Below are 12,239 nucleotides of genomic sequence, written 5' to 3' on the forward strand. Positions count from 1 at the left end.
TGGTCCTCCATGGAGGAGCTGGCTGCAGCCTACCATCTTGTTTTCTTACACTTTCCCATTTCCCCTGCCTCTCCTTGTACTTAGTTCTCTAAAAATCCTCCTGCTGCCTTTGTTCACAGTGTACCTTTTCCCTGGACTTCCGTTTTTTATTTTCTGCTTAACTTCCTGGTTGTTGTTGTTGTTGTTTGTTTGTTTTTTTGTTTTTGTTTTTGTTTTTTTTTGGGACAGGCAGAGTTAGACAGTGAGAGAGAAAGACAGAGAGAAAGGTCTTCCTTTCGTTGGTTCACCCCCCAAATGGCTGCTACGGCCAGCGAGCTGCGCTGATCTGAAGCCAGGAGCCAAGTGCTTCCTCCTGGTCTCCCATGAGGTGCAGGGCCCAAGCATTTGGGCCATCCTCCAATACCTTCCTGGGCCACAGCAGAGAGCTGGACTGGAAGAGGGGCAACTAGGGACAGAACCCGGTGCCCCAAACGGGACTAGAACCTGGGGTGCCGGCGCCACAGGCGGAGGATTAGCCAGGTGAGCCGCAGCACCGGCCTCTGCTTAACTTCTTGTCTTTAGTCCCTAGTTTAGGCAAAACCTCTGGGAAGCTTTCTTTAACCTCTTCATTCCAAATGGCGTACTTCTTTAACCTTACCTTATTATACTAACATTATCTATTTGTGTCTCTTTATCCCTCTGGAGTTTCCTGCTTCTTGAGCACAGGCCTAGCACTTAGCATCTTCTTGGTAAATATTTCCAGAAACGGCTATAATGTATTTACTTAATTTTTACTACTTGGCTATAGCCATGATGATATGTAGTGGTTAATTTCCATAGTAGACAACATTGGTGACATCACCTTTATATTAGATTTCACAGAATCTACAAAATTATTTGATTTTAGTGATGTGGTAAGTTGGATGCTACATAACTCCCTTTCTCCCTTTTCTCCTAGTGTGAAGAGTGGCCAAATTCGAAATCTGGAATCTGCTCGGGTCTCCATGGTTGGCCAAGTCAAACAGTAGGTCTTATTTTTCCACCTTAGGCTGGTTAGAGGTTGAAGCATAGAGAGAATTACTGATTACTTGTTTTACTCCTTTTCTACCCTCCTGATAAATGCCTTCGTTAGTTTAGATCATTTCACAGGTAAGCTCAATTGCACTAGCCACATACATTGATTGATTGTCTTTCTCTTTGTCTTTTTTTCTTTCGAAATTTCAAAGGCAGTTATGTTAGTGCTCCATGTAATAATAGATTACGTTAGCACAACTCTAGATCTTAAAAAGTGAAGCATTCCAGAGAGTAAATATTAAAATTGAGGTGTCCATCTCAGTACTGGTAGCTGTAGTTTCATTCTGCTAAATCTTCTTTTTTTTTTTTTGACAGGCAGAATGGAGAGAGAGAGAAAGGTCTTCCTCTCTTAGGGGAAGGGGAGAGGGAGTGGGAGAGGGGAGCATTGTGGGTGGGAGGGAAGATACTGGGGGGAGGAGGCTATTGTGGTCCTTAAGCTGTACTTTGGAAATTTATGCTCATTAAATAAAATTTAAAAAAAAAAAGTCTTCCTTTTGCCGTTGGTTCACCCTCCAGTGGCCGCCGTGGCTGGGGCGCTGCGGCCAGTGCACCACACTGATCCGAAGGCAGGAGCCAGGTACTATCCTGGTCTCCCATGGGGTGCAGGGCCCAAGCACTTGGGCCATCCTCCACTGCACTCCCAGGCCACAGCAGAGAGCTGGCCTGGAAGAGGGGCAACCGGGACAGAATCCAGTGCCCTGACCAGGACTAGAACCCGGTGTGCCGGCGCCGCAAGGCAGAGGATTAGCCTAGTGAGCCGCGGCGCCAGCCTTAAATCTCCTTCTAAGCTCAGCCTGGTGTGAGGAAATTATAAAAACTGGGGCCGGCGCCGTGGCTCACTAGGCTAATCCTCCGCCTTGCAGCGCCGGCACACCAGGTTCTAGTCCCAGTCGGGGTGCCGGATTCTGTCCCGGTTGCCCTCTTCCAGGCCAGCTCTCTGCTGTGGCCAGGGAGTGCAGTGGAGGATGGCCCAAGTGCTTGGGCCCTGCACCCCATAGGAGACTAGGAGGAAGCACCTGGCTCCTGCCATCGGATCGGCCTGGTGCGCCGGCCGCAGCGCGCTGGCCGCGGCGGCCATTGGAGGGTGAACCAATGACAAAGGAAGACCTTTTTCTCTGTCTCTCTCTCTCACTGTCCCCTCTGCCTGTCAACAAAAAAAAAAAAAAAAAAAAAGAAATTATAAAACTGGCATAGCCAGAGTGAAGGCCAGATGGTGAGGGTGAGCTAATTTTATATAGCCCAGATGATCTTTCTTGATAGAGTTACATGAGTCCTTAGTATTGCTCTGTAGTCAGAAAATAAATTTTAGATGAACTGAGAAAATGAACAGTGTGAGAGGTGAAAGAATAATGGCATATTGAGTGGCTGCTATTTGCTAACCACTGTGCAAGGCATTTTATTTATACCATCTCATTTTTAGAAATCTTACATTATTGAACATTTTCTAACATGTCAAAGTAGAATAATACAATGAGCCCTAATGCACCTATTGCCCACATTAAACAGTTAACTCATGGCTGGTGTTCTTTCCTCTGTGTACCTAATTACTTCTTGTAAGTATGAATATTTTGAAGTAAATTCCAAAAAAATATAATTTCCTCTGTAAAATTTCATTGTGCTCTAAAAGAGCTTTTTAAAGGTAATCAGAAGGACATTAACACATCTGAAATATGAATTCCTTAATATCATCAAAATTTAATTAGTACTGAAAACAAGTGGCAGGGTTCCAAGATGGTGGGGTAGGGAGGGAGCTTACTGCTCTAGCCCAGAAAAAGGTAGTTTTAAAAAAAAGTGGAGATAGTGTAGTCTCAGGGAAGAGTTAGGGAAAAAACCCCAGAGGAAACTACCAAAATTAGAGGGACATGGTGGACCTGTGTGGAGGGTGTGGGCACCCGCGGCTCAGGATTCCAGCAAACAAGAGCCTATGCACCAGCACTGGAAAGTGAGGCGAGATGAGACTACAGTAGCCCAAGCCACTGGTGAAAAAGCGGCAGGAAGAGCCTAGCTCTCTAGCTTGAAGCCCGCAGGGGATAGTGCACCAGAAAATTAGATGAGGGGGGATAAAAAAAGTACGGGATGGATACATTTCTCTGTCTCCGATCACTTTATAAAGGTGTACTGTGACAAGCCGATAGAATGGGCACCATTTTGAACATACCTAACAGCTATACCAGGTCATGTCTGTGCCCAGCAATCAGCTGAGTAGAGACTCCTGACTCCGATAGGGAGAAATAACAGGGGACTAGGAGCTTGTGACTGTGTGAAGCTTCTGAACCAGGACTGTGAGAAAACTGGGGGGGGTGGGACTCACAGTGTGGCTGGGACTTTGAGCAGTCTCAGTGGGAGATGCCACAAGCTTAGGGGTTCCTGGTTACCTGGTGAGAGACACTGCTGGGGGATCTGAACTTACACTGAGAACTGCACAGATCCTTTGTGTGGTCCTTGGGACAGAACAGATATTATACCCACTGGGGCTAGCGCTTAGGCACTGGTCTTTATTGAGGAGAAGAGCTCAGCTGAGCAAAATATACTTCCCTTCTGATGGAAAAAAAAAAAAAAAGGGAGAGATTTACCATGCCAAACCTGGGAGTGTCACCTTAGGCATGCCCTTAACCATGAAGAACTGAACAGAGCTCTCTGGCCACTCCTACTACAAGCCTCTAGAAATTCACTGAAAGCAGACAGTCCACTTATCTACAGAGTCACGGTGCAACAATAAAAGCCGCCACAGTGGGGGAAAAAAGAAGAAACCAACAGGTATCTCCACAAATGCTGAACAACAAATGCAGCAATCCAAGAAACAAGAATAAGGAAGCCAACACGACGCTCCCAAAAGAACAGGACACTTCAATACTAGATTATGAAGATAATGAAATAGAAGAAATACAGGCCGGTGCTGTGGCTCAACAGACTAATCCTCCGCCTTGCGGCGCCAGCACACTGGGTTCTAGTCCCGGTCGGGGCACCGGATTCTGTCCCGGTTGCCCTCTTCCAGGCCAGCTCTCTGCTATGGCCCGGGAGTGCATTGGAGGATGGCCCAAGTCCTTGGGCCCTGCACCCGCATGGGAGACCAGGAAAAGCACCTGGCTCCTGGCTTCGGATCAGTGCGATGCGCCGGCCGCAGCACACCAGCCGTGGCGGCCATTGGAGGGTGAACCAATGGCAAAAGGAAGACTTTTCTCTCTGTCTCTCTCTCTCTCACTGTCCCCTCTGCCTGTCAAAAAAAAAAAAAAAAATACAAGAAAGAGAGCTCAAAAAAGATGATCATATGATTACATAGAAGTAATCAAAAGCAAATGCACGAACTACTGAAACCCATGCAAGACATGAAAGAAAATTTCTCCCATAAAATTGAGATCTTAAGGAGGAATCAAAATGAAATTAATTCAGTAGAACATGAAATTGAGATCTTAAAAAGAAATCAAAATGAAATGAAGAATTTATTAGAACAAATAAAAAATGCAATTTAGAGTCTTAAAAACAGAATCAGTGAGGCAGAAGAGAGAAAATCAGAAGACAAAGCACAGGAAAGTATACAGTCAAACCAATGACCAGAAGAGGAAATTAGAAATCTAAAAAACACTGTTGGGAATCTGCAGGATACTATAAAAAACAACAACAACAACATTCAGGTTCTAGGAGATCCTGAATGCATGGAGTGAGAAAGGATTAGAAGGCCTTTTTAGTGAAATACTAGCAGAGAACTTCCCGGGTTTGGAGAAAGAAAGGGACATCCAAGTACAGAAAGTACACAGAACTCCCAATAGACATGACCAGAAAAGATCCTCGCCACGACACATTATAATCAAATTCATCACAGTGAAACATAAAGAGAAGATTCTAAAATGTGCAAGAGAGAAACACCAGATTACTTTCAGAGGATCTGCAATTAGACTCAAGCAGACTTCTCATCAGAAATCCTGCAGGCTAGGAGAAAATGGCGAGATATAGCTCAAGTCTTAAGAGAAAAAAACTGTCATCCCAGAATATTATACCCTACAAAGCTCTCATTTGTGAATGAAAGTGAAATGAAGACCTTTCATAACAAACAGAAATTGAAAGAATTTGTCACCACCCATCCAGCCTTGCAAAAGATGCTGAAGGATGTGTTACACACAGAAACACAGAAACATGAAATCAATACGAAAGAAGGTAAAGGAAGAAAATCTCTCAGTAAAAGATCATAGAAGTTCAAAGTATAAGTTAGGTATATCTTGGGAAAAATGGCAGGGCAAAGTCATTACTTACCAATAGTCACATTGAATGTAAATGGCCTCAACTCCCCAGTTAAAAGGCACAGACTGGCTGAATGGATTAAAAAACAAAACCCATCTATTTGCTCTTTACAAGAAACACATCCTACCAACAAAGATGCATGCAGACCGAAAGTGAAAGCTTGGAAAAAGATATTTCATGCCAACAGAAACCAAAAAAGAGCTGGTGTAGCTATCTTAATATCAGACAAAATAGACTTTAACACAAAAATTGTTAAGAGACAAAGAAGGGCACTATGTAATGATTAAGGGATCTATTCAACAGGAAGATGTAACTATTATAAAGATATATGCATCTAATTGCAGGGCACCTGGCTATTTAAAAGAAAGGTTAAAGGATTTAAAGGCCTCAGAATCAGCCCTTTAGGCATTTGGATCTGGCTAAAAAGCCCATGAGAGCATTTCAGGCATGGATAGCCAAGACACTGTGACAAAAAATGACCTACATGAAAGATCTCTGTGAGTGAGATCCCTGTGGTAAGAAGGGGCCATCAATGAAAAGAGGTACCTTTCTCTGAAGGGAGGAGAGAACTTCCATTTTGATTATGGCCTTGTCTAAATAAGGTCAGAGTTTGTGGACTCAGAGGCTTCCAAAGCCTTGGCAGCTCATTAAAAGAGCCTTGCGTGATCACTGGTGTCATATATAAGAGTGTCAATTGTTAAATTAATAACAGGAGTCACTTTGCACTTGCTTTCCATGTAGGACTTCTGTCCTTTGTGTGTTGTACTATGAAAATTAACGATAAAACTAGTCTTCAAACAGTACTTTATACTTTGTATGTCTGTGTAGGTGTGAACTGTTGAAATCTTTACTTAATATAGAGTTGATTGTCTGTATATAAAGATAATTAAAAATGAATCTTAATGAAGAATGGGATGGGAGAGGGAGTAGGAGGTGGGATGGTTTGGGGGTGGGAGGGCGGGTATGGGGGGAAGAACCGCTATAATCCAGAAGTTGAACTTATGAAATTTATGTTTATTAAAAGCTTTCTGTAAAAATTTAGTTTAATTAGTACTCATTTCTGCTTATGTTAAATAATTTGTAAAAGTAGATAAATAGGGGCCAGTGCTCTGGTGTAGCCGGTAAAGCTACCGCCTTGCAGCCCCAGCATCCCATATAGGTGCCGGTTACATGGCTTATATGCAGGTAGATCAGTGGTTTTAAAATTTTAATTAAAATGATACTTCCTCTTAATAAGTAAACCCGTGTGTATGTGTTAATTGGCACACAGATAGCAAGAACTTTTCTACTGTTTTAATCTAGGTGAAATTGCCATGAACCTCTTAATACACAGGCTGTGGAAATTCAAGGCATGTTTCTCTACCAGTCTTTAAAAATCTGTAGTCTATATGAGATGTGAAACTTGGCCCCTCAAGTTTCATAGAAAAGCACTACTTAGAAAACATTTGTGACCGTACACTTGAGTTTAGTAGAGAAGACAGAAAAGGACAAGCTACTATTTTTTTTAACGATTTATTTATTTACTTTAAAGAGTTAAACAGAGAAAAGGAGAGGCAGAGAGAGAGGTCTTTGATCTGCTTGTTCACTCCCCAGTTGGCCGAAATGGCTGGAGCTGTGCCAATCTGGAGCCAGGAGCTTCTTCTGGGTCTCCCATGTGGGTGCAGGGTCCCAAGGACTTGGGCCATCTTCCACTGCTTTCCCAGGCCATAGCAGAGAGCTAGATTGGCAGTGGAGCACCTGAGACTTGAACCGGCACCCATATGGGATGCCAGCACTGCAGGTTGCAGCTTTACCCGCTATGCCACAATGCCAGCCCTCAAGTTACTATTTTAAAAATCTGCTTCAGTTAATCTTAGACTCTTTATCTTGCTTGTTTTCTGTCCTTTTTTCTTTCATCCTCGATGACAAAATAACCAGTTTTCATTCTTGCAGAGATTTATTTATTTAAAAGGCAAGAGTTGGGGGGGGGGGGAGGGAGGGAGGGGGAGAGAGAGAGAGAGAGAAATCTTCCTTCTGCTGTTCACTTTTCATATGGTCACAACAGTCAGAGCTGGGCCACGCTGAAGCTGGGAGCTTCTTCTAGGCCTCTCATGTGGGTGGCATTGGCCCAAGTACTTGGGGCCATCTTTCACTGCTTTTCCCAGGCCATTAGTAGGGAGCTGGATCAGAAGTGGAGCCGCCAGGACATGAACTGGCAGCCACGTAGCATGCCAGCATGGCAGGAAGCAGCTTTACTCGCTACATCACAGCGCCAGCACAACCTTCAGCTTTCGCCAGTGTATTTTTCCATTGAGTCTTCTCTGAAAGAAATTATGGTTCCAGCTGTTCAAATGATAATTTTTCTTCCTAATTACATAATATATAGTGTAATCTGCAAGGTTCAGCTAACCATGCTCATTTTGATTCCTAGTTTCTGTCAGCTGATTGACAGGTGGGGTCTCTTATCGTGCTCCAGCCCTGTTCTGTATGCAGGGTGCAGCAGAAAAAGTACATGCTTCAGAGCTAGTTGAGCCTGAATTGCCTTCCAGCCTATCAGGTACCACTCATGAGTAGGTGATCCTGGGCAGTTTTCTTAACTCTTCAGGGTTACTTCATGGGATTTTTAAGATTATATAAGACATGCCGGCGCCACAGCTCAATAGGCTAATCCTCTGCCTGCGGCGCCGGCACACCAGGTTCTAGTCCCGGTTTGGGCACTGGATTCTGTCCCGGTTGCCCCTCTTCCAGGCCAGCTCTCTGCTGTGGCCAGGGAGTGCAGTGGAGGATGGCCCAAGTGCTTGGGCCCTGCACCCCATGGGAGACCAGGAGAAGCACCTGGCTCCTGCCTTCGGATAGGCGGAGTGCGCTGGCCGCAGTGGCCATTGGAGGGTGAACCAACAGCAAAGGAAGACCTTTCTCTCTGTCTCTCTCTCTCACTGTCCACTCTGTCAATAAAAAAAAAAAAAAGATTATATAAGACATTACCCATAATACTCTTGTCACCATGCCCCAGGAAATGGGTGCTCCCTTTCTGTGGGTCAGTATTGGTGCAAGAACTGGAAACCAACTCTTGGAAAATAGTCATAGATTTGCATGAGCTTCCACAGCCCTGGAAATGCACATTTTTGCATCCTCTCCTTCCCAGGAGCATTGTTAAGTTTTAGTTAACATTTGATTATAAAAGACTGCAAGGGCTGGCACCGCAGCTCACTAGGCTAATCCTCCACCTGTGGCGCCAGCACCCCGGGTTCTAGTCCAGGTTGGGGCGCTGGATTCTGTCTCGGTTGCTCCTCTTCCAGTCCAGCTTTCTGCTGTGGCCCAGGAGGGCAGTGGAGGATGGCCCAGGTGTTTGGGCCCTGCACCCGCATGGGAGACCAGGAGGAAGCACCTAGCTCCTGGCTTCAGATCGGCACAGCGCACTGGCCATATGAACCAACAGAAAAAGAAAGACCTTTCTCTCTCTCTCTCACTGTCTAACTCTGCCTGTCAAAAAAAAAAAAAAAAAAAGGACTAAGTATATCTGAGATAATTTGCATTTAGAAGAGAAATATATGATACTCCTTCTTTTGTTTATTTATTTTAAAAAATAGGTGTGAAGGAATTACAAGTCCAGAAGGCTCAAAATCTATAGTGGAAGGAATCATAGAGGAAGAAGAAGAAGACGAAGAAGGCAGTGAGTCAGTAAATAAGAGGAAAAAGGAAGACGACATGGAGGTGGGTAGAGGCCTGCATTCTTGGAAAGATGGGTATGGAGTGGTTTAAGGTGTGTGGGTATAGAAGCAAAGGGAGATGACAGTCTTTTTGTACACCATTAGTTACTTTAGAGCACACACTATCATAAGAGGTATTTAGGCTAAAGGTAAGATATAAACGCACTGTTGATAGTTCTGACCAATTGGAACATAACAGTATTTACCCTACCCCAAACATTGCTTTCTCCCCAGGTTTCTTCTCACCTTTGTACTTCTGCTCCTGTAGTTTCTTTCATGACAAAAATCCTGTTTCCTACCAGTCTACTTTTTTTTTTTAAAGAGTTGTTTATTTATTTGAAAGAGTTACACAGAGAGAGGAGAGGCAGAGAGAGAAAGAGAGAGGTCAGGAACTAGGAGCCAGAAGCTTCTTCCAGGTCTCCCATGTGGGTACAGGGGCCCAAGGACTTGGGCCATCTTCTTCTGCTTTCCCAGCCCACAGCAGAGAGCTGGATTGGGAGTGGAGCAGCTGGGACTTGAACCAGCTCCCATGTGCGATGCTGGCACTGCAAGTGGTAGCTTTGCCCGCCAGGCCACAGCGCCAGCCCCCCTACCAGTCTGTTCTAACCCGATCTAAATCTTACCCATCTTTCAAAATTTATTTCCTTGGGAAAACTTTCTGATACTCCATGAGTATATCAGTCTCTCTCCAGTATGGCATTAAAAGTCTGTGTGACACAACATTTTCTGTTTTGAAGTTTTGCCTATTAAGTCATAGCATTGGATGTTCCTAAGATGCAATCAAAAAGATACTGTGGCCCCTGCTAGTTTTCCTTGGAATGTTGACTGGTATTGTCTTCTAACTGTGCAAGAATTAAATCTCAAATAAAATATGTATTCCTTTTTTTTTAAAAAAAAAATTATTTATTTGAAAGAGTTACACAGGGAGAGAATGAAAAGCAGAGAGAGAGAGGTCTTCCATCCGCTGGCTCACTCCCCAATTGGCCGCAATGGCTGGAGCTGTGCTGATCTGAAGCAAGGAGCCAGGAGCTTCTTCCAGACCTCCCACATGGGTGCAGGGGCCCAAGGACTTGGGCCATCTTGTACTGCTTTCCCAGGCCATAGCAGAAAGCTGGATCGGAAGTGGAGCAGTCGGGACTCGAACTGGCACACCCATAAGGGATGCCAGCACTGCAGGCAGCAGCTTTGCCTGCTATGCCACAGTGCTGGCCCCCATAACTAGTATTTTACAAGTACTTGCTGAGTAGTTGGTTTGAGGATAGTGTGGAAAGGGGTGCTTTTTTCTTGGAAAATGTTGAGTGATTTTGAGCAGCAGACTTTCTGAGATGGACTATGAGCATCTTACTAATGGAAGATAATGCCCTTGGCTTATTTGTCTCAGCATAGTATCTTCAGGGTTCATCCATGTTCTAGCAGGTGATAGGCTTTCCGTCTTTTTAAATGCTGAATAATATGTAAATACCATTCTGTTTACTTGTTTATCTGCTGATGGACATCTGGGTTGCTTCTGCCTCTTTACCATTGTGATAGTGCTGCTATGAATGTGGATTTGCAAATATCTCTTTAAGATACTTTTGGTTTTTTTTTTTAAGATTTATTTATTTGTTTAAAAGCCCCTCCTCTTCCTTCCTCTCCTATTCCCAGAGAGGTATTGCATCCACTGGTTCACTCTGCAGATTGCTATAAAGTTCAGGGCCGAGCCAGGCCAAAGCCAGGAGCTTCATCTGGGTGTCTCATGGTGGGTGGCAGGGTCCCAAACACTTGGGCCATCTTCTGCTGCTTTTCCTAGGGCCATTAGCAGGGAGCTGTATTGGAAGTGAAGCAGCTGGGACATGAATCGGCACCCATATTGGATGCTGGCATTGCAGATGGCAGCTTTATTGACTATGCTACAACGCCTGCCCCTTGAGACCCTGCTTTAATTCCTTTGAATAACATACCCAGAAGTTGGATTATTGGGTCATCTAAGTAGTTCTATTTTAAATATTTTGAGAAACTGCCTTGCTGTTTTCCACAGAAGTTGTACCATGTAATCCACAAGGATTCCATTTTCTCTATATCCTCACCAACACTTATTTTCTCTTTTTTTGAAATAGCCATCCTGAGCAAGGTGAGATGGTATCTTACTGTGGTTTTTGTTTTTATTTCTCTTTTGATTAGTGATATTGAACATCTTCTCATATACTTGTTAGCCATTTGTATATTACCTTTGAAGAAATACCTTTTCAAGTACTTACTTCATTTTTTTAAAAGATTTATTTATTTATTTGAAAGTCGGAGTTACATAGAGAGGAGAGGCAGAGATAGAGAGAGCTCTTCCATCCGATGGTTCACTCCCCAATTGGCCGCAACAGCTGAAGTTGCGCCAATCCGAAGCCAGGAGCCAGGAGCTTCTTCTGGGTCTCCCACACAGGTGCAGGGGCCCAAGGACTTGGGCCATCCTCTACTGCATCCCAGGCCATAGCAGAGAGCTGGACAGGAAGTGGAGCAGCCTGGTCTCAAACCGGCGCCCCTATGGGATGCTGGCACTTCATGCCAGAGCTTTAATCCACTGCACCACAGCACCAACCCCTTACCTCATTTTTAATTCAGGCTATTTGATTTTTTTTCTTGCTAAGCTGTAAGCATTCTTTATGTACTCTGGATAGTAACTCCTTATCAGATACATGATGTGCAGAGATTTCTTCCCATTCTGCGGATTGTCTTTTTTTGCTCTTGATTGTGTCCCATGATACATGGAAGTTCTTAAGTTTGATAGAGTACCATTTGTCTGTTTTTGTTTTTGTCTGTGCCTTTGAAGTCATGTCCAAGAAATCATTGCCAGTCCATGGTTATGAAGCTTTTCCCCTAGGTTTTCTTCCGAAAGAGCTTATATTTAGGTATTTAATCCATTTGAGTTAATTTTTATATATGGCGTAAGGGCCCAATATCATTCTTTTGCATGTGAATAATTGTTTAGTTATCCCAGAACTATTTGTTGAAGAGACTGTTCTCTCTGCATGATCTTAGCACTCTTGTCAAAGATTATTTGTATATTGGAGAATTTATTGCTCTGGTCTCTGTTCTGTTCCCTTGCTCTTTTTGTTGGAACCAAACTTTTGATTACTGTAGCTTTATACTGTATGTTTTAAAATCAGAGAATGTGAGTTGGCTAATTTTGTTCTTTTTTCAAAATTGTTTTGGTTGTTCAGGATTTTGTGAGATTCTAAATGATTCTAAGATGATTTTTTCTCAATCCATTAGAGTTTACTTTGTGTTAAT

General features: G+C 43.7%; 1 protein-coding gene across 3 annotated transcripts in view; it reads left to right on the top strand.

Annotated features, from left to right (window-relative positions):
• Nucleotides 1-12,239, top strand: part of PPME1 (protein phosphatase methylesterase 1) — an 80,397-nt gene that overhangs the window by 54,024 nt on the left and 14,134 nt on the right. For all 3 annotated transcript variants that reach the window (XM_070075305.2, XM_089330776.1, XM_089330786.1), the window contains exons 8-9: nt 938-1,003; nt 8,859-8,982. In XM_070075305.2, the coding sequence (XP_069931406.1) occupies nt 938-1,003; nt 8,859-8,982 (190 nt within the window). The remainder of the gene's footprint in view (nt 1-937; nt 1,004-8,858; nt 8,983-12,239) is intronic.

This window comes from Oryctolagus cuniculus, chromosome 1 (assembly GCF_051225735.1).
Source record: "Oryctolagus cuniculus isolate XC-2025 breed Fujian yellow rabbit chromosome 1, ASM5122573v1, whole genome shotgun sequence".
Classification (NCBI taxonomy): Eukaryota; Metazoa; Chordata; class Mammalia; order Lagomorpha; family Leporidae; genus Oryctolagus; species Oryctolagus cuniculus.